The sequence below is a fragment of the Bombus flavifrons genome, chromosome 4 (genome assembly GCF_040668555.2).
Source record: "Bombus flavifrons isolate JBK064 chromosome 4, iyBomFlav1_principal, whole genome shotgun sequence".
NCBI lineage: Eukaryota > Metazoa > Arthropoda > Insecta > Hymenoptera > Apidae > Bombus > Bombus flavifrons.
The window spans coordinates 13,886,568-13,907,189 of NC_138445.1; the positions used below are offsets into that span (position 1 = coordinate 13,886,568).

General features: G+C 30.7%; 4 protein-coding genes and 1 long non-coding RNA gene across 8 annotated transcripts; 2 read left to right on the forward strand and 3 right to left on the reverse strand.

Moving 5' to 3' along the window:
* Nucleotides 1–361: 361 nt before the first annotated feature.
* Nucleotides 362–4,733, reverse strand: LOC138178766 (uncharacterized). The gene is made up of 3 exons (XR_011172801.1): nucleotides 4,528–4,733; nucleotides 3,600–3,681; nucleotides 362–3,503 (listed from the first exon to the last, which is right to left on the reverse strand). It is a non-coding gene; the product is annotated as an uncharacterized LOC138178766 (long non-coding RNA).
* Nucleotides 4,734–4,933: 200 nt separating this feature from the next.
* Nucleotides 4,934–7,640, forward strand: LOC138178757 (15-hydroxyprostaglandin dehydrogenase [NAD(+)]). Its single transcript, XM_069110975.1, has 7 exons — nucleotides 4,934–5,054; nucleotides 5,512–5,657; nucleotides 5,739–5,865; nucleotides 6,122–6,228; nucleotides 6,308–6,481; nucleotides 6,775–6,929; nucleotides 7,015–7,640. Exons 1-7 carry the CDS (start codon nucleotides 5,051–5,053, stop codon nucleotides 7,247–7,249), a joined length of 948 nt encoding a protein of 315 aa, XP_068967076.1. The 5' UTR covers nucleotides 4,934–5,050; the 3' UTR covers nucleotides 7,250–7,640.
* A 170-nt stretch (nucleotides 7,641–7,810) lies between these two features.
* On the reverse strand, nucleotides 7,811–13,672 carry tral (LSM14 family protein trailer hitch). 2 transcript variants are annotated; one of them, XM_069110971.1, is made up of 7 exons: nucleotides 13,469–13,672; nucleotides 12,286–12,440; nucleotides 11,962–12,148; nucleotides 10,627–10,834; nucleotides 10,228–10,509; nucleotides 9,776–9,955; nucleotides 7,811–9,680 (listed from the first exon to the last, which is right to left on the reverse strand). In XM_069110971.1, exons 1-7 carry the CDS (start codon nucleotides 13,587–13,589, stop codon nucleotides 9,377–9,379), a joined length of 1,437 nt encoding a protein of 478 aa, XP_068967072.1. In that variant the 5' UTR covers nucleotides 13,590–13,672; the 3' UTR covers nucleotides 7,811–9,376. The 2 variants fall into 2 exon arrangements, with proteins under 2 accessions (XP_068967072.1, XP_068967073.1); XM_069110972.1 differs by having other exon boundaries at nucleotides 11,857–12,148; nucleotides 13,469–13,661.
* Nucleotides 13,673–13,942: 270 nt separating this feature from the next.
* Cyt-c1 (Cytochrome c1) lies at nucleotides 13,943–16,674 on the forward strand. 2 transcript variants are annotated; one of them, XM_069110977.1, is made up of 9 exons: nucleotides 13,943–14,077; nucleotides 14,223–14,339; nucleotides 14,906–14,953; nucleotides 15,196–15,344; nucleotides 15,413–15,545; nucleotides 15,656–15,820; nucleotides 15,959–16,072; nucleotides 16,134–16,268; nucleotides 16,354–16,674. In XM_069110977.1, exons 2-9 carry the CDS (start codon nucleotides 14,268–14,270, stop codon nucleotides 16,465–16,467), a joined length of 930 nt encoding a protein of 309 aa, XP_068967078.1. In that variant the 5' UTR covers nucleotides 13,943–14,077; nucleotides 14,223–14,267; the 3' UTR covers nucleotides 16,468–16,674. The 2 variants fall into 2 exon arrangements, with proteins under 2 accessions (XP_068967078.1, XP_068967077.1); XM_069110976.1 differs by having other exon boundaries at nucleotides 13,944–14,077; nucleotides 14,903–14,953.
* Nucleotides 16,675–16,776: 102 nt separating this feature from the next.
* On the reverse strand, nucleotides 16,777–19,792 carry Uev1A (Ubiquitin-conjugating enzyme variant 1A). 2 transcript variants are annotated; one of them, XM_069110982.1, is made up of 4 exons: nucleotides 19,531–19,792; nucleotides 18,959–19,101; nucleotides 18,576–18,701; nucleotides 16,777–18,511 (listed from the first exon to the last, which is right to left on the reverse strand). In XM_069110982.1, exons 1-4 carry the CDS (start codon nucleotides 19,553–19,555, stop codon nucleotides 18,371–18,373), a joined length of 435 nt encoding a protein of 144 aa, XP_068967083.1. In that variant the 5' UTR covers nucleotides 19,556–19,792; the 3' UTR covers nucleotides 16,777–18,370. The 2 variants fall into 2 exon arrangements, with proteins under 2 accessions (XP_068967083.1, XP_068967084.1); XM_069110983.1 differs by lacking the exon at nucleotides 19,531–19,792 and adding an exon at nucleotides 19,219–19,372.
* Nucleotides 19,793–20,622: the final 830 nt, after the last annotated feature.

The window sequence follows — 20,622 nt, forward strand, 5'->3', positions numbered from 1 at the left end:
CCTGATTCCTCGTGAGAAAAGAATATAGAATAATAGATATAATAGAATAAAACGTTTTCACTCTCGGTTACATTTTCAAGGAAATAGAGTTTGAACGTGTTCAGTTAAGAATTGACCTAATACGCGAGTATGACAACTTTTCAAATTTATTTTTCTCGGAGAAACAGCGTCTTGTGAAAAAATTTTATTTTACATTTTCAACTTATTTTCACACGTACAACAAACTGCTATCGATTATTTAATTTTATCTAATCAGCAATTAGCCACGTTCCTGTAGACTCGATAAATTTTCAAAGTCCATTTGCCCGGAAACTAAGTCGAGAATAAAACAATTTTATTTCATATCCTTTTCTTATTTGTTTACAAGGAATCACGTTGTGCTCGCTTTTACGTGTTAGTCGATCGTTACCTTTGTAAAGGAGAAGTCTAAAGTCTACACCTACAACTCGTAACTTATTCACTGACAATGTTAATGGGTAAATGAATATTCAAGAAGTCTATCGTTCTTGTTTACGTGATTAGTATTTAACTTCTCTAAAAACGCGCGATATGCTTCCATAAGCTTATTTATCACAGGAAGATGGCAGTGGTAAATTGCAAAATAAATTTAAAACAGCAGTGCTTGTAACATTATTGATACCTTTACTCTTTACTCGTTAATGTGCGGAATTAATCAATACATCTTCTCTTCGTTTTATGAGAATTATTACTAACGTCTGTACTAAATATTTCTTATTATGTTCGTAACAGTCGTCTATCTTAAACTATTATACGGTACGTTCATACTATTCATTCGCATATTCAACGTTTATAAAATTATAATGGTTTCTCGTATCATTAACAGTTTTAATTCCCTTCTGTTAGAATTGAAAAACTGAACAATTAAAAATCGAAAGATCAACGAGGCTAGACTGTGATATATTTCTTCCGACCGATCTTCATTTATAAGAAGAAAAATAATTAACTAGATAATTCTCCAAGTCTTTCAATAAAAAAAAATAATGATTCACACCAATAAAAATTTCATTTTCTGCGTCAAATTTCTCACAAAATTGTGATTTATTCAGCTTGAGAACCCTAAAAAATGTACGCTTCGCGGGAGTAAAAATATGTTTTTGGACACTAGCGGTTACGGTATTTTCTTATCAAGGACCACTGGAAACTCGATTGATCGAGAGACCATGGGTCTCTTGAACTTTGATTCGAATCTTTTATCGTATAGAGAGAAAAAAAAGACCAACAACTCTGAGAGATTGCTGCTTGGCCCCGTTCCTTCTTACGTTTTCTCGCGTACCAACCATGCAAGCATATACTTAGTATAATACGTGTCGTTGTATAAAGGTGACGACTATTTACGTTCACATGGTTACACGCAAGCGATTCTTAGGTAGCAGATAATTCGTTTGCGAAATGTTAGAGTACGTGTACAAAACGTTCTAACCAGGTCGAGTGAATGATAACCTGATAATATTCTGCTTAATATAATATCTACGTCTATAGTTGCAGATTGCTTCGTCAGCCGTAGAAGGTGGTTTCGAATAATATTCTATGAATAGCATACAGATATCTACATACATATATGATACAGAAAAGAATCTGTGCAGATTCAGAATCAATTGCATCTGACATTTTACTATGTATACGATGAATAATAGCAATTTTATAAAAATATTCTTACCATTTTCGAACTCGTCCCTTTTAGAATCGAATTCTTTTTCGATTAATTCTATCATGGACAATGAAAATTTCATTTAAAGAATATTACTGAATTGTCATTTTATAATTCTAATCCTTCCAAGATCGAGGTGTCTTTTTCCAATTGCACGTGAAATTTTCTTGAGAATGTTAAGAAAATTTTACATCGTTTAGTGTAGAATTCAAACACTTGCCTGATTAGTTAAATGCCAAACGATAAGAATGGTGATGATTTATTTACGAACATTATTTTTAAAAGTAATTTCGACGGTAAAATCAGAGAAACGTAAAGTACAGTACGTCGTTCGTCATTATTCTAAAATGATAAGCTCGAAAAACACGCATAAAGAACTGAATTGTTCTTATTTGTATTCTTGAGACGAACGATTTATATTTATCTATTTCTGCAGCTTTCAAAGTATTTTTAATCGATATAAGGATCTTTATTGAATGTTAGTAAACGATTGTTGTTATTATTATTGTAAATGGCGCATTGTAAAATTTATAATTATTCATATTTTAAAAAATTCGTTTTTAAATCTGCAGACCCTATATCTTCGTTCAAAATTAGAACCTTCGTTTGTCTAATACTTTCAATCGATTATGCAATAATATCGTAACAATGCGATCAAATTCGTCGGTCAAAATCATTGCTTTTTCTTAAAAATTTTGGTGGAAGAAATAAAATATGTGAAAACTAAAGAAAAAGAAAAAGAAGGATGGAAAGAGGAAGATAAAGAAAATACAAGGAAAGTTAAATGAAACAAAAGTAAGGAAACTAAGGGAAATTAAATATTAAGGTAAAAGGCAAAGTATAATGAAAAGAACCGAAAATTTAATTTAAATTAATTATTTTATTTGAAAAATTAATATAATTTAATGGACTGAAAAACAGAAAAGGAATCGTTGAAAAGTAAACTATAATAAAAGAGATGAAACAGAAAAGAACAAGGATAGAAAGAAAAAAGGGAAGAAGAAGAAAAAGAGAATACGTTGTTTCTAGCCTGTTACTCGGAGTAAAGTTCACCGCGAACCGAATCATACCGGATTCGCGATGCGCCTTTAAAACGCGTGGTTTCGCCGCGATTTATCACAACTTCGCCGAGACGAACACATTAAATGCACTTTTTTCGCGATAACAGACCTCGAAGCACGAGCTGCGCGTACGTCGACACTTTATCGCAGCTGCGCGCCACACGACACCGCGCAACTATGTTTTCCAAGGCTTGAGACCCAACCATATCCGGCGAAACGGTAGTTTCAGCCTTTTGCGACGAAAAGAAAAACCGAACTAAGAATAAAAGAAGAAGATAATCGCGAAAAGTGAAATTTAGAACAATGTAATTCTTCTCAAAAGTCACTTTATCCTCTGTCCTTATTTTAATAAGAATTACACAGTCGAACCTTGATGACTCGATCCTCTATACTCTATAGGAATGTAATGTCATGTTTATTTTCTTCCGTTCTGCTATAAAAACCTCCACAAGTTAGAATACACTGACTCGTCGCAAAACTAATTTGAACGCTTACCTTAGAAAACTGTTACATTCATATTGTATTGCGATATATAAAATATTTTCAAATTTCAATCCATCAGATTGGATGAGCAAACTAAAGCAAACTAATAATCCAAGACGTATTTGCAACGTACAAACGGTAACAAACTATCATATTTTTCTTCCTAAACCTCTCTTACTTGAAAAACTCGATAAAACAAAATCTCGGTGACTGAAAGATTTCGCACTCCCCTTGAGATTCGAGTCATCAAGATTCGACAGTATTACGGATTTTCCCTTTCACTTCTTTTTCTTCTTGTATAACAAACAAATGTAAAGTCAGAGATTGAGAAAAATCATTGATAAATCAAGTTTAGTACATCAAAAAATATCACATGACGCACTTACAAGAGATTTCCTCTAATCGCCCTTCCTTCGCAGTCCATCAAAGTTCAACGATGAATCGAGGAAAGTGGATAGGCGCCGAGACCTGTGGGAATTACCAATGGTATAAGAGAGATGGATAGGTCATAGAATTTGTATCATGAGATCACTGCACCATAATTGCATTTATAGAATCAGCAATACGCATGAAGTAATCTAGCATCGATATCACACGACATTCCCACATTTGAGAGTTTATTTCGTAATTTTTCTGTTTTCGCGAAATTCCTGTGAAAGAATGATGTAACCGTACGATAAAGAATCTAGTGAAGAATATGCAACGTATTTTATTTAATCTCTAAAACTGTTATGATTATTATTATTAATATTACAATTAATCATAATTAATATTATCATTAATATTATCGCAACATAAATACTCTCTTGTTTATATATATGTATATATGCTATTATAATTCAATTATAATGCCTTTGAGAAGATAGTGTGATCGTATCGTATAATTGTAATTTAAATACGGATATAAATGTAAATTTTATAATACCAAGTATATGCATAAATTTCATTTTTGCAAGTCCTTTAGTGGCTTTAAATTTTCCAAGACCTTTCAACAAAATTTGATAATTGAAAAGGATTTGTGATAATTTATATATTTTCAATAGAATCCACAATTTAACATGTAGACTTTTATATAGATATTGAATTCTACTAATCCTAATAAATAAAAAAATCTACTACTATTACAATAATATTATACTAATTTTATATTACAATATCAATTTACGTTTACATCATAACCTAAAAAGCATTAAAGAACAAAATTAATACTTTGAAAGATATCCAAAGTATCATTACAAAACATTTATACCCGTAATACAGAAATATAACTGCCAAATTAATAATAAAATACAACGAATTCAATTAAAATTTTACCTTCGAATGTAGTTAACTAAAATTCTTATTAGCACATCATTCACCGACATATCTTTTACCTGACGTATACGATTAAAGCTGCGTATACAACACAGAAGAAATCGTGTTTATCGATAGACTACAGTCATCGAAGCATAGTTTAATTGGGTTTATCGCGAGAGCAGACGCCGCCACTGCGTTGAAATTCCTTTCCGAGCGATCAGCAAATGCGCGATAAGAGATCCCGGCTGAATTAATTACTTTCGATGGGAAGGGTTAATTAGAGAAGCTATCGACTGTTCGCTATTCGTCGTCGTCCATCGTGGGTAGAAGCGGCGAGAGGAGAGAAACAGTCGGCCCCTGTTATCCATCTAACCACGGGGCATCCTCCACGATAACAATCCAAGACGGCTTATAAATACCATCGGCAAAGACCGATCGAACTTTAGTATACTGAGACACGTTGACTCCGTCTTGTGGCTTCCAATTCTTTGTAACCATTATCTCGTGTGTCCGATTCTCTTGCGATTTCCTTTAGACAAAAATGGGTACGTTTTAAAGCGTACTTTTAGAGTGAATAAATAAGATAGATAAAGAAGAGTACCATTTACTCGAATGATTTTAGTTTGAAAAATGAATAAAAGATGCTATTATTTTGCTTAAAATTTCTCGCCTTAATAAATTTCAAATTAATTTTTCTTGATAATTAGTTAATTAAATAATTTTGAATAATTGGGTTGAATTAAATCGAAGGATTCTTGAATTGATTTTTCAGTATATGGTGAATATTTTTTGTTTATATGAAAAAAGCTATTATTAAATGGAAGAAGAAACGAATTGTCACGCAATAAAGTGTCATTATTAAAGTGGCAATTTCATCTTCGAATATTTCAATACTTTTAAAATATTTCATTTGAACATTCTAATATTAAAACTCTTATTTATGAATGTTTAGTTGTTACGTAAACGTAAAACGATATTTTTAATGACGCGTGAATTTTACAGAGAATGAAGACACTAGAAGCAGACGCTCTTCCTCGTCTGAGAAGGCGATAAATGGACTGGTTTCTGGAAAAAATGTGCTTATCACCGGCGGCGCTGCAGGTTTAGGGAATGCGTTTATGAATCATTTTTTGAAGCACGGTACAAACGTAAGTGTCTTCGTAAATCGATTCCAGAAATAATATCAAGTTTTAAAAGTATTCTATCATTTAAATTAAATCGGTTTTTAGAAAATAACTATATTAGATATTGATGCTGAAACCGGAAAGCGAATAGAATCGAGCGTAGAAAAGTCCTATGGGGAGAAAAAGGTGCACTTTATCCACGTCGATGTCTCCAATTACGAACTTATGGCTGGTGAGCATCAAATACAGTATCATACAGAGCAATAATTGATTAGATAACACGTTATTAAGTTTTTACGAGTTTCTAAGATATGGCTGATAAAATATATACGATAGAAGCAAACTGGTTGACTGGACCTTGATCTAAAAAGAACATAAATATTTTGATTTTAGAAACCGACTGATTATGACATATGTTATGAATTACCTGCATGTGTTTTTTTTTTTTTTTTATTATATATTAATTTTTATTCGTTTTTCAATTACAGCGGCTTTTGAGGAAGCTTTGAATTTCATGAACGACATCGATATTGTTGTAAATAATGCCGGTATCCTGGACGAACGACGATGGGAAAAAGAAATAGCGGTTAATATTGTAAGTAATGAAGGACTCTAATTTTTTATTTGCGTTTGTTTTAATCAAAAAGTATTCTATTGTTTCTCGATCGTGTCAGGGAGGAATGGTTTGCACCGCATTACTGGCTGCCAAATATTTGAGCAGAGACCAACTTGGACACGGAGGAACTTTAGTAAATATTAGTCAACATATAGATATTAAAAGCACTGCTCAACTTCCGATTTACACAGCCACCAAACATGCTATCATTGGTCTTTCACAATCTTTAGCGGTAAGTTATTTATTTGACTGAACTAATCGAATGATATACATTTCGTAGTTTTAAAAGTACTATCGTTAAAATATTTGTTATTATTAGTTGTTAATATAAAAAAAGGAAAAAGAAAAATGACTGATGATGATGAGATTTATTATTAAATATCATTCATTCTCAATACCTTAATTTGTTTTTTTATTTCGTATATCGTTTGCTTTCCTTTAGAGATTATAATCAGCCTACAAAACACACGATATCACAAACAGCAAATTTGATTAAATAAAAAAACTAACGTAAATCTACTTTAGGATTCTTACCAGTACGAAAAGACTGGTGTTCGTGTGATAACTCTGTGTCCTGGTCTGACAGAAACCGCCCTCACAGTGAACAGTCCAAACAGATTACTTTCTCGTGTTATGAAGGCGGACTTCGTAAAAAATCTCGAACAGCTGTCGATACAAACGTAAGTCCTTTTCCATAAAAATTTTACTTTGAAAATTAACAGAACTAATTTTCATTACTAAATCTGTTTTTCTTCTTACAATTAGTCCGTATGTGGTAGCTCAGGGTCTAATGTCAATACTGAGAATCGCAGAATCCGGTACCATATGGGTGATTGAAAATGGTCGGTCTCCATATGAGGTCTATGTTCCAAATCCACGTAGTTTGCGACGTACTTACAAAAACAATTTCTCGCTGGCTGAGACCAAGGTAATTACAAAAGGTCGGCCAATTAGAGAAGTCTGTGACAATACACGAACAGGTCTGATGAGCTGCGCTTGAAGGCACGATGGCGAAACATCTTTGATCATGATGATCTTCCGCGGTATTCAAGAAGCTCTCAGACTAGGACCACTACAATGTGTTGTCGTCTTGCCTGAAAAAATCCCTCGTAGTAACATACGTGGAGAATTTCGAATGGAAAATTTGCCGATGGTCGACGGAAACTATCAAATTGCATCTTTTTCGATCACTTGAAAAATTGTTGAGGAAAAGAGGTTCAAGCTGCAGACTGCTTGGTATTTGTTAGTCATTAATACAATGTTAAGTATTTATACAGATAGTCATACATATATACTCAATGTTTTGTACATAAAATCAACGTGACCATATTTAAGAGGTTTCTTAAATAATTACAATTGTTGACAATAATGATATTTGTTTTGTAATATGATCAAGTCTTTTTTTATTTCTTCAACCTTTGTTCAATAATGTCAATTTACAAATGCTTTTTCATGTTATCATTTCTCCTTTTTTGACAAACAATTTGTTTATTCAGTAAGAAAAACGCAATGATAATTGACAAATATTATACGAACAAATCTCTCGAAATAATTAGTGGGCTTAAAGAGTACAACAAACATTATTTTATTACTTCAGTATTATTCAGCATTGGGAATCACAATATCCGCTGTACAAAACAAAAATTCTTCATCGGAAAACCGCATGTACTGTGCATTTCTTTACACACGCAATGCATAAAACTTAAAAGTTATATTTTTTCTTTCCCCATATTCCTTCTTATTTTACTTATCTTTATTCATATATGCTTTATAATTTTTTTGTAGTTTTACTTTACTTTGCAACTTTACTGGTAGCTTATGGAGATTTTCGATTTATATGTAACTAAATCTCATGTTATGTATGTATATATCTGTATACGCTTGGGACTCCATATGAGCCATAAGAAAATAACAGTCGCAAATAATATACTTATTCTGCCTTTGTTTTTTGTTTGCGTCTTATATTGTTAAGGACATTATCATGTTTTTAGAGTCTTACTCTCGCAACGCTATCCGCGATCAGCGCGAGAACGTTCTCGTACATCAAACGATTTCTTCGAAATTCGGAGCTATTAAACGCAGTCGAATTACAAGAAGGCATTCGCACTCACATTTTCTCTTTCACTAGCATACTACGTTCAATATTTCAAAAACTAATAGTCAATACAATCGATGTACGATTCGGCTTCGCATGCGCACGCGTATCTCTATGAATCATACAAAATCAATCTTTTTTTTTTCTTTTTTCTTTATATAAGGAACAATTCAACGTTCCTGTTCGAAAATCAAAACCCCTGGTAAATATGTGAGTAAAATAATTATTCCAGCTTAATTCGCATACACGGTCATTATAAATAAATAAAGTTTCGACTGTTCCAAATAACCATAATATATTGTCCTACTCTACTCTGCAATTTTATGCATATTCCTCCATTTCCTCCTTTTCTAATCTTCCTTTATTTCATTTTTTACTCACAAAAAATCTGTAAAGAACAGTTAGTGTTTTATGTGTTTCGTTTCAAAAACATCGCAACACATGCAACACGAAAAATTAATTAGTCATCTTCTTCGTCTTCGCCATCTTCCTTGAAATCGTTTCGTGCTACTCTTTCACATTGTATTACAAAAGTTTCCATTACATTCTTATTGTTCACTTAATCGTAGTTGCATGCTTGTCGAATAAATTAATAATGTTCAAAAAAAAAGATTAACAGAAAATTTAAAACTTGTTGCTTTGTATACATTCCTTTGCAAATATTCTACCGTCTGGCGTGTATTGTACTTAATTACATTCAGAAGCATTCGACGATTCCTTAATTCGTAGGACATAATGGCTTTGAATATCGAGTTTTCAAAAATTAACTACTTGTAACAACAAGATTATTTGTCCAGAAACTCTAAACGCAGGATCTGCAAAGCATTGATTAGTCTCCTACGTTCCTGCATGACAATTCAAAAAATTCACGGTAAAGTTCTCTTAAATAACTTCTTTCCTTTTTTCTTTTGTTCCTTTGAGTCATTGAATCCATTTTAGACTCGATTCAAATCAGTCCATAAGGGCAGAGCATGTATCGTAAAAATCTTAATCTAGAGTGAATACTTATACATATAATAGTGCATTGTTCATTCAAAAAGATACAACGCGACTATTCTGCTGCGACTGAGTAGTAGATTGTTCGTTGGTCGTACGATTTTGACTGCCAGGATTGTTCTGTTGCTGCTGATTAGCGGGTTTGCGATTTCCACCTCTGGAACCTCTATAACCACCTCGGAAGCCAGAACCACCTGCACCACCACCACCTCGATACATGCCTCCCATTCCACGATTATAGTAACCGCGTCCACGAAAACCACCACGTCTCGTTGACGCTACACCAAATGTTTCAGAGTTCAATTTACGCTCTGTCCTCCAGTCCGTACGTTGGAATCGTCTGAAATAAAAAGAATTATTCATACGATTTTTTATATAAATTTTAATCATAAAACTTTAACTATATATTATTAAATTGAAAATTCGTCAACTTACCCTTTACTCCTCTCAACAGCTTCACAGCTGATATTATCGAAGAAAGATTTTGACTTGTCATAATGAACTATCTCAGGTTCTTCCTCGGGCTCTCCTTCACCGGCTCCTGTTTCGTTACCACTATCATCCTTCTTTTCATTATCAGTACCAGCATCAATTTTCGTTTTTGCTAACTGAGATCTAAAATACATCATACAAGAAGTAAATTTTAATTCATTTTCAATTATCTTTTAAGTAGACAAGTTTATATCTATTTATAGTCTACAGATAATGGATATGTTGATGCGTTGCGTAAGCAAAGGATATTATAATAAAAATATATTGTTTCAAAGACGCATATCGTTGATATTGCATGGTATCCACATACGTCGTTTCAAACATACTTGAAAAGAATCCGGCAGTACCATGCTATATACTACATATATATGTATGTGTTTATCTAGAATACATACCTCAATTCCTCAAACTCAGTATTGGCTTGTTCGAAGTCATAATCATTATCGAATTTCAGTGTATTCTTGGGTTTGGCACCAGCATTACCAGGTTGATTTCTAAAACCACCGCGACCTCTTCCTCTTCCGCGCATATTTCCACGATTCATCCATCCACCACGATTTCCTCGACCACCTTGATTATGACTACCTTGTCCTTGCAGTTGACCATCTTGTTTCATTGTATCACGCTTTCCTTCGTTATATTGCGATACAGTGCCTCCCGTTTTATTGCCGCTATGGCTGAAGATAAGAATATATAAATGTATTTAGGAATACTAACAACAGTTAATTTAAATTGATTTAATTGAAGTTTAGTTCTTTAACGTTCAAATATAGATATATTGTAATATTTATTACCTATCGTGATCGCGCCGAGCAGGTTGAATACTTCGCATATTCGTCTTTTCACCAAGCTTGCCAACATTTCCACTCTGCTGTTGTTGCTGCTGCTGTTGTTGTTGATGGCCCACCTGGATACCCTGATCCATAGTTGGACTCTTTCGCGTCAATAAAGAGGAAGTTGGAGTTGTTGATCGTGAACCTCCACTAATCAGATCTAATACACCTGTGAAAGTAAGGTGGATAAACATGCATGTTACATCCTATACCATGTGAGCAATACCACAAATAAGAATTTTGAGGTCAAATATTTATTTAAACGTGATATAATATATGGAATATTTAAAATATGTATTAAATTCCCAATTCTAGCTCTAATTGAAGTATGATTGCAAAGTACTACATTAAACATACATTGCACAAAAACTAATCTTATAAAACGATTTCTACCTGAAATTTCAACTGTTCTTGCTATCATGTTACTTGCTAGTGCATAATGCTTCTAACGCTATTTAAATGAAAATCAAATGCATATTCTTAGGGTAAAATTATAAATTATAAATGCAATAAAGAAATTGTCATGCATTGTCAAAATATAAAAAGCTATCAAAACTCATGTGCATATAAATATATCTTATAAGCCACAAATATATCAACAAATCAATTCAAATATTGAAACTGTAATACTATTATTTCATTATCTTAAATATTTATTGTCAATATAATATTAAATATTTGTCTTAACTTAAAAAATTATACACATTAAGTAATAATGTAAATAACGTTAAATTATTTGTTATTGCTTAAATAAATATTTTTAAAAATTAACAGTATGAATTAACTACTAACATAAGAAAGCAAACATTAATATAAAAGCGTAATTATATTGTAACAGATAATATTAAACAAAACATTATATCAAAATAATATTAAAAATTTGTAATAAATAACTATACATATATTCTTATATATGTATAAAAATATTAATAAATATGAGATCAAATGCACTCAAAGCATTCAATCAAGATCACCCAAAAAGATTGACAATATAAAATTCAAATGCAAATCAAGTCAAAATAAAAATATATGTCACACAGCATAAGCAATGATTGATAAGCAATTAAAAGAAGAAACACAATAAAACAAAGAAGAAAAGACAATAATATTACAAGTGAAGTTAGCAAGCATTACCAGAGAAGCATCAAGCATGCCATTGGCAAGGGATAGTTCATAGCAAAAACAGTTTACCATCTTCCAGAGATTGGTCTTTTGGTAATGGGTCGACATTGGCCGTCGGTAGTGAGTTTGGGATAGAGATGGCATTGGGTTCAGCAGAGCCCAAGCTCAACTCACTTGGCTGTTTATTTATTGGTCCACGAGGATCTCTAGTAGAAGTTGGCATTCCCATTACAGGTCCCATGGTGCCCATTGTCATGCCATAGGGTGTTCCATACTGTCCACCCATTGGGCCCATCATTGGATGAGCATAACTAGGCTGTGGCTGGTATGATTGCTGGCTCATAGACGGTTGTACCGTCATCTATAAATAACCAGAATTATTTAGCAATCAGCGTTATAGATAATACTGACCTACCCTTTATTATTTAGGTTTAGTATTGCCTATTAAAATTTCATTTGGAAAATATTAAAAGAGAAAAATACATAAGTTATAATTACCTGCACAATGGCTGGATCATTTGGAATAGAACTGACATTGTTGACAACTCTAATATCTTTAATATCTGAACCACGGAATAGAATATATTCATATACTTGATTTTGTGGAGCCACTGGAAGTTGAGTTTCTCTATCTTCAGTGCCAAAAGAACGTACTATATTGTGAAAAAAATAAAATATTACATATTTTAAAAAATCAAACAAATGAAATAAGATATTCATTTATTACATTTTTATTATTAATTTCAAATGTAATTGTCATAATTACATAATTATAAAATTAAATATAGAATGAAGATATACACTATCTAATATAATAATACAGATGAAAATTAAAATTCAATAATATGAATAAATTGAAACCCATATCATACAATTTAAATTTTAACGATTTATTAGAACAGCTCTGTAATATGACAGAAAAAAGGAAGGACATAAGACATAAACAGGGCAAGTATAGAACACAAACATCCCATACAATGGTAGATTATAAGTAACGGCTTTCAAACTCCACGTAAACATAATAGCAGTTATATTATCATTGAAAATATTAAATCCTAATCAAATAGATATTCTATGATTTAAATTCTATTTGTTTTTTCCATTTTAATTTAAAGCTATAGGAAGAAAATCCAACATAGTAACATTAAATAAAGAAATATCACAAAATTAAATATGCGCTTATTATGAAAAATCTCCTAAAATTTTAATTATTGCTCTGAAATACAAAATAAAATGTACAACTATTCATTTGAATAATATTATCTGACACAGATTTGTTTCTACTTTTTTGTATCTAGGTATAATTTGTTACAAATTTAAGAGTGCTCTGTGAACGTTTGATATATTTATTAGAAGTAAAAGTATGTCAAATAATCGAGTAAATTTCAAAGTATACATTCAAATAAAGTACAAAACACCCGTTATAAGTGACGGGTGACCCCGGTTGTTTTGCATCAAAGTTTTACCGGATGAATCAAATACCGACTGTTCCACAAACGTTTTCGAATACAACAAATACACAAGAATCATGAAATTTTTGTAGAAGATACGTAAACGGGACACAAGGAGGTATAACGAAAAGATAGTCGAATATGAAGAATGACGCTTATTAAAACAAGATAGCCGGGAAATGAAACAGCGGCAAAACTGATTTCGGTATCCATCTTGATTTCAGACTCACCATTAGCTAGAGCAATCGTACATTCTTGAGGATCAACAGTAAAAAGTCGCCCCTCATAACGAATATCTGCTTTCGATATTAAACTAATCTTTGAGCCTAATTCTGGCATTCCTCCGCTCATCTTGAATCTCCTTTCTCTGCACGGTGATCGATGTGATATTACAGGATTCACGATACCATCTGACGAAACCACCAGCTGACACCAATGGTCGACAGCGAACTGCCAAGTCTACCAACAGAAATTGCGCATGCGCCACACCCCCTATATATTTACAAATAGTTTACAAATTTCAAATGTAATCAAGTTGAAAAATAAATAAAATATTAAAAATAGAAAGCAACGAGATATCACCGAAAAAAGTAAATAAATATTTTATTCGTACGATATTGTATCCATAAACGATTTGAAACGAGTTTTAAATAACTCATGGCTATAGCCATTAAATATTGTTATCTTCGGAATCTAAGAAAACGCATTGCTTATGCTTATTATGTTTGTAGAAAAAAACATCATACACAAAAGAAAAAGATATCTGATGGAACCATTTAAAAGTTGATCTTAGTATATTGGTATCCTTGATTAAAGTCGCCTTAGATATTAGAAGTTGTGTAAGTACCTACGGCTTTTGAATGTATGCCTTTTCTTTCTGAACAAAGTTTGTGAATGCATGCAAGAATTATATGTGACAATAGGAAAATTTAATTGATATGAGCAATTATTGTTCCACTAGCATATAATCTATTTATTGTACAGATATTTAATTGACTAAGAATCTTGCACATTGTACCTCTGGCCAACATGGCGGCTTCATTGGGTCGGGTTTGTAAATTCGGTCTTTTGAAATCGAATTATGGAACATTATTTAACCAGGTATGTAATTTAAAAATGTCAACTGTTTTTAGATATATTAATATGTCTATTCGAAAAATATGATTCTTTATTTGCCTATCATTCTTATAATATTGATGTATTGAAACTAATACGGATCTCTTGACGAACTATACAGCTTGTCGGCTGCTATGACATTTTTCTTAGAAAATACTTTAATTTTGTATCGTGTGTTACTTTTCCAATTCTAATTAAGCATGTTTTATAACAGGATAATAAATTCAACAAGATTTTGAAGACATTTTATTCGATGTTATGTAATAGTTATCAGCATAGAAAATTGTGATGTTGCTGTGACCAAACATATCTTAAATTATGTGGGTAGCTTCAGAAAATCAAATTTATAACTTAAAGTACTTGAAATATTACATTATTTAAATAACTATATATCTTTTGTAACAAATTAAAACAGATAATAGCAAAATTAGTATAAATAGTTGCCAATATCTACTACTCCAAAATATGTTCCAATTTGATTAAGTTTAAAATAAAAAATATTGTATTGCAGGTTGAAAACTCTATTTGATATTTGAATTTTAATTTAGCAGGTACATAATTTCTCTACTGCAAACCAATGGTCTAAAGGTAGAAAAGTGGTATGTGTATTTGTCTAAACAATTGAAGATGCATCCCTATCCTTATTCCTAATGTACAACCAATAAAGTATAAATTCACTAAATATATGAATACATATACATATATATGTATATATATATACATTTTTGTAGTAAGTTTTAAATAATTTAAATATCATAATATATATATCTTACCTATATATATACATATATGAAATATAAAGATCCATTTTGAAATACTTATATAATTAAAATAATTACAGCTGTTAGCATGTTTAGGAGTAACGGCTGGAGGTATTAGTGCATTAATTTATGCTTTGGATCAATCTGTAAAAGCTTTTGATCAGGTGGCACATGCACCAACGTACAATTGGGGTTTCTATGGAGTGTTTTCTTCACTAGATCATAAGAGGTAATTAAAAGTATTATAAAAGGTAACCAGTAAGTTTTAAATATATATATATATTTGTTGTTATTTAGTCTCCGACGAGGTTGGGAAGTATATAAAAATGTATGTTCAGCCTGTCATAGTCTACAATTTATGGCCTTTCGCCATCTTGTGGGTGTTACACATACAGAAGAAGAAGTAAAAGCTATTGCAGAAGAATATCAGGTACGTATAAAGAAAACGTATAATGATATAAATAGCATGGAATAAAAATTAATAAGCTAATTGCACAATATTAATAAAATATACGTTGAGGAATATATTTGCTAATATAGGTTCAAGATGGTCCTGATGATACAGGAGCTTATTTCATGCGTCCTGGTAAATTATCTGATACAATACCATCTCCATATCCAAATGAAGAAGCTGCTAGAGCAGCAAATAATGGTGCCTATCCACCAGACCTAACATACATTGTTAATGCATCACATAATGGAGAGGTAAATTGATTAAATTAAATTTTCTTATATAATTCCTATATTGAATATTATATACGTTTTATCAATTTTATTTGAAACAAATTATTAATATTCTAGAAGTAGAGTATTCTTAAACATGAATCATACTTTACATTCTAGAATTATATATTTTCATTGTTAACTGGGTACTGTGATGCACCAGCTGGCATTACTATAAGAGAGGGTCAATATTTCAATCCTTACTTCCTTAATGGAGCTGTTGGTATGCCACAAGTAAGTCAGTGTAATTAAGATACATAAAATTGATTCCTAAATTAATTGTATAATATTTTAGATTATCTATGATGAAGTGTTAGAATATACAGATGGCACTCCTGCAAGTGCTTCTCAAGTAGCAAAAGATGTTGTTGAATTTCTTATGTGGACATCAAATTCTGAATTTGATGAAAGAAAGAAAATGACTATCAAAGTAATAATTTATATTAATATATATTTGTTAAAATATATCTAATTATTATTAATCTAAAAATTACATAATTATTACTCGTTTGCAGGTCATTGGTTTGGGTGCAATAGCATTACCACTGGTCGTATATTGGAAGAAACTAAAATGGTCAACTGTGAAAAATACTAAAATACTTTTCACCCCGAGATATAAACGACAGTAATATCTTTCACCTATAAAGCTATATTAGCTCGACGAAAATGATCCGACGATGTTAGGTTCGAATATTGAAATGTAGTTTTATACCTTGTTTGAACGTTGCAAAGACATAATTGCACGGAACTGTAAACGTTTATTTAATACGTCAATTGCCTTGTACATATAACTACAATTAATGTCATCGTCAGATTGAAATAAATTGTTAAACTTATTTAATTATATATTCATTGCCTAAACAAAAAAATTTCCTAAATATAAATATTATAAGGAATGAAAAAACGATTTAAAGATAATTTCTAAAGAAATTTGTTTATTCTTTTTTTAAGCTTGACTTCATTGACATGGAGTAATAATTATTTAATATTTTTATTAGTATGAATTGGATTACACTATTACATTACTTATAGTGTAATACTGAAATGCAAAGCTAATGAAGAGGTATGTATAATGTTTCAGGTAGTTGAGAATTTAATAATATTACACGATAAATGTGAACTTGTGTTAAAAATCTCATACTTTGGTTTGGATTTACTTTAAAAGTAAGGATCAACATCTCTACAATTTGGACAATAAAATTTCAAAAAATTATATTATGTTTGAAATAATTTATGATTATATTTCTCTCTCTCTTTTTTTCTAAAATGTAACATAATTATGGAAAACTTTTCTTCCCCTCTGTATACAACTTTATGGGAACGGTATAGTTCATGGCAATTCATGATAGAATTACACTAGCATTCAGACCTGGTTCCCTAATCATTGAAAAACTACTTATGGTACTTTGGATATTTATTAAAAGTTAAGTATGATTTTATTAATACATCAATTATGAAGCTTTGATCAAAGAGTAAATAATACATGTTTGCACTATATTTGCACTATAATGATAAGAAGAAACTGAAAATATATTTCTAATATATAAATAGTGGAATATATGGAAAGTTAAGCATTTTTAATCTAATGCTTCATAAATTGATGTATACAATGATGCAAAACACTATACCATTAACCACATGTTATTACAAATCAAGTTATTACTTTATATTTTCAATTGTAACATAATTTGTTTATCAGTTAAGAAATACTTTTTTTTATAGAATAAGAGGCCGTTCTTGGATGATGTCTCAACCAAACACGCTCAATATATGCTCACTTTTATGCTACTTGCACAAAAAGGCACATTATTACATTAAATATTGATCTCAACAACCTGCTATTTGCTAAAATCTTAATAACAACTAACAGAGAAGAAATAAAGTAAGGCTTGATAAAAATGAGCACACAGAAATATAAATTATTAAAATTTAGAATTGTCTACAATAGTAATTACTGAGACACCTCCACAAATCATGAAATGGCACTTATGCACAAACTGAAATGTCATTCAGGCAATTTTGTTTTATTTAAAAAACTTTGAAGGCATAAGTTATTCTTAGTGATTATTACTTTTATTACACAGTCTGTGTTTCCAGTTTTAAGAATCAAAATATGACTTTTGTTTTAGATTGTATTAACTTAAAAAGCTGAAACAGCATTTCCTTAAATTAAATATGTGTGCATGGTTTTAAAATATTAAAATGAAAATAATAATTTTACACATATAAACATATATATATATATCATACAAGTATATATATGTTATGTCATATATGTATATGAAATATGCTTCATGTTTAAGAAATAATAAGTAGTAAATGATTTATGAATTTTGTAAGTAAATGTTTTACTAAATTGAAAACACTGAATCAACTTTTATAGTCATTATCCCCCTTGCTTTTTTTATACAGATGTCACTTCTTAGTATATGTCTTTATTCGGCACCCATTTAATATTATTTGGTACCTTTATTGTATCTCGCCCCATGCTACCGCAGAAAGGAAGAGGTGTTGTGTTTACATGTGGTTAGGCTAAAAAGTGCTACCCTCTGGAGGCTGAGACAATTTCATATTTTCTTTCAATGTCATTAAACGGCGAAGTTCTTGAAGAACTGTCTTAATTGTATATTCTCGTTGCCATTTTGCAAGTACTGGTACACTGCGGTTATCAACCTATAAAATTTAAAATTAAATACATATTCCTATTTCATTGAAACTGAGAAAAAGTGATACTTACTGCACCAGTAGTGCTGTTGATACAGTTCATATTGATCCTGCTTAAAAATCTTACATTGGGAGCGTCATCTGGATATCTCTGACCACAATCAATTTTCAAACTATACATCCTATTTTCATATGGTGTCTAAAAAATGTCATATACTTTATAAGTAACATATTTGGTTAGTGATATTAAAATATTTTCCTGTTATTAATAATAACAGTTATCAGTTTTATTAATTTTATTTTACTTTTAACGTAGTTAATTCTCTGATTTATATTTATACAATACAAATTCATGAAAAGATTTTAGAATAACAAAAAAGATATTCCATAGATAATTAAAATAATATAACTGAAATTAATTTATCGAAGTAGAATTAAAAACTTAGAAAAAATTACTCTAGGTGGTCCAATTATCATTCCAGTCCAATGCGTAAGAGTCATGTCATCATCGTTTTCCAAGCCCCAACTGATTGTACCATCACCTACACCTTTTTGACCTTGCTCTAATTCCTCTAATAAACGAAAGTTTCGAGGCACAACTAAAAACATAAAACTAAAGTTATCTTCCACGGAACTATGAGTGAAATGTTATTAATTAAAACCAGTGAAACAAATACAGGTTATGACTCTATGATTTTAGACATAGTGTAACTTGCCTCTTGTTCATATTTTCATAATCTCCTCGCCAATATATATAATTTTATATATATGAAAAAAAACAAAATAATACTGATATTTTCGAAACGTTGACGAATCATTGATTAGTTTTATACACGTTTACTGTACGTGATAACTTATTATAACATTACACGTCTGCTCTTGTATTTTACCGAAATTTCGTAGATGTAATTTTCATAACGATATTTTATTTATATCATTTATTAACCTTAACTCTTGAAATTTGTAAAAATACGAGACCTACTTGCTGTTCCCATCTTTGGTCCGTAAAACAGACATAAAATACTTACCTACACCGGTAGTAGGTACCGCCATGATATCTTATTTTTATGAAGCGCTGTATATTTTTCTAAAGAATAGCAAATAACACCAAATAATGTACCCGAAACGAATTCACTTTAGAACATACGATTCAACTATAATGCGAATCTTTCATCACCCAAAGCTAAGACGAAGAAAATAATATCTAATATTCAAGTGAAATTCACTTTGCGAAAATTCAGCCAACCTCCGTGAGGTTGTCTGTTTCCACAGACTATTCACTTTCTAGACGGGATTATCACATCATAAGTTTCATATTTTGTAATTACTATCGTTGTTTTTACAAACTCTAAGGCAATTTTTCTCATTTTCTAAATTTAGAAACACAACATTTATGATATTTATAATCATATGATTGTAACATTACAAAATTTGACAGTTCAATCATTTTAAACGAATTTTATTCCTTCTACTGATATAAATTATTTTCTATAAAAAATGTAAAGAAAATGATAGAGTATTAATATATATTAATAATGATTTTTGTTATAAAGAAGATTATCTACAAATTTTTTAATTGAAATTTATTATAAAATTTCATAGGTCGATGTTTATATTCAAATTACAATTTATACAAGATGTTTCAGTATTAATGGTATAAATAAGATAGGTAAGAATGATTCTACACGAAAAAGTAAGTCGGAAATACGGAGTAAATTTTATTATTTGAGGTTTGTTTTTTATTTATATTTCGTTTTCGAGAAAATCGAGTTTGAAAATTTATCGAGTATATACATATACTTGAACTTGGTTAATTCCGTGCTGGAGAGGAGGTTAGTCTACGTATGAAAATATATAAGTGGTAAGTCGAAAATATAGAACAAAATTTCTTCGTAGGTCGTTTCGTTCTTGTGAAAACAAAATTTGAAAATCGATGAAGTACACGTATACCAGGTCTATTCTTAACTAAACACATTCAAATTTTAATTTTTTGGAAACAAGGCCTTAAACAGAAAAGTGTTATTTTACTTTTTTCATTTATTTTTGCATGTGGAATAATCTCCTGCTGATTGTTTACTTGTATCCAGATGGTAATTAGCTAAATTCACATATGCTAAACA

What these genes read in the sequence shown, in the direction of transcription:
- LOC138178757 (XM_069110975.1), top strand. An exon ending in TTTTGAAGCACGGTACAAAC is followed by an intron (nt 5,658 to 5,738) that starts GTAAGTGTCTTC and finishes ATCGGTTTTTAG; the next exon opens with AAAATAACTATATTAGATAT. An exon ending in GTCTTTCACAATCTTTAGCG is followed by an intron (nt 6,482 to 6,774) that starts GTAAGTTATTTA and finishes AATCTACTTTAG; the next exon opens with GATTCTTACCAGTACGAAAA.
- Uev1A (XM_069110982.1), bottom strand. Translation starts at nt 19,555, where the DNA reads ATGGCGGTACCTACTACCGGTGTAG. An exon ending in GGTACCTACTACCGGTGTAG is followed by an intron (nt 19,102 to 19,530) that starts GTAAGTATTTTA and finishes TTATGTTTTTAG; the next exon opens with TTGTGCCTCGAAACTTTCGT. An exon ending in TGATAATTGGACCACCTAGA is followed by an intron (nt 18,702 to 18,958) that starts GTAATTTTTTCT and finishes GACATTTTTTAG; the next exon opens with ACACCATATGAAAATAGGAT.
- Cyt-c1 (XM_069110976.1), top strand. Translation starts at nt 14,268, where the DNA reads ATGGCGGCTTCATTGGGTCGGGTTTGTAAATTCGGTCTTTTGAAATCG. An exon ending in TCTTCACTAGATCATAAGAG is followed by an intron (nt 15,345 to 15,412) that starts GTAATTAAAAGT and finishes GTTGTTATTTAG; the next exon opens with TCTCCGACGAGGTTGGGAAG. An exon ending in GAGCTGTTGGTATGCCACAA is followed by an intron (nt 16,073 to 16,133) that starts GTAAGTCAGTGT and finishes ATAATATTTTAG; the next exon opens with ATTATCTATGATGAAGTGTT.
- tral (XM_069110972.1), bottom strand. Translation starts at nt 13,589, where the DNA reads ATGAGCGGAGGAATGCCAGAATTAGGCTCAAAGATTAGTTTAATATCG. An exon ending in TACGATTGCTCTAGCTAATG is followed by an intron (nt 12,441 to 13,468) that starts GTGAGTCTGAAA and finishes TTCACAATATAG; the next exon opens with TACGTTCTTTTGGCACTGAA. An exon ending in ATGATCCAGCCATTGTGCAG is followed by an intron (nt 12,149 to 12,285) that starts GTAATTATAACT and finishes GGTTATTTATAG; the next exon opens with ATGACGGTACAACCGTCTAT.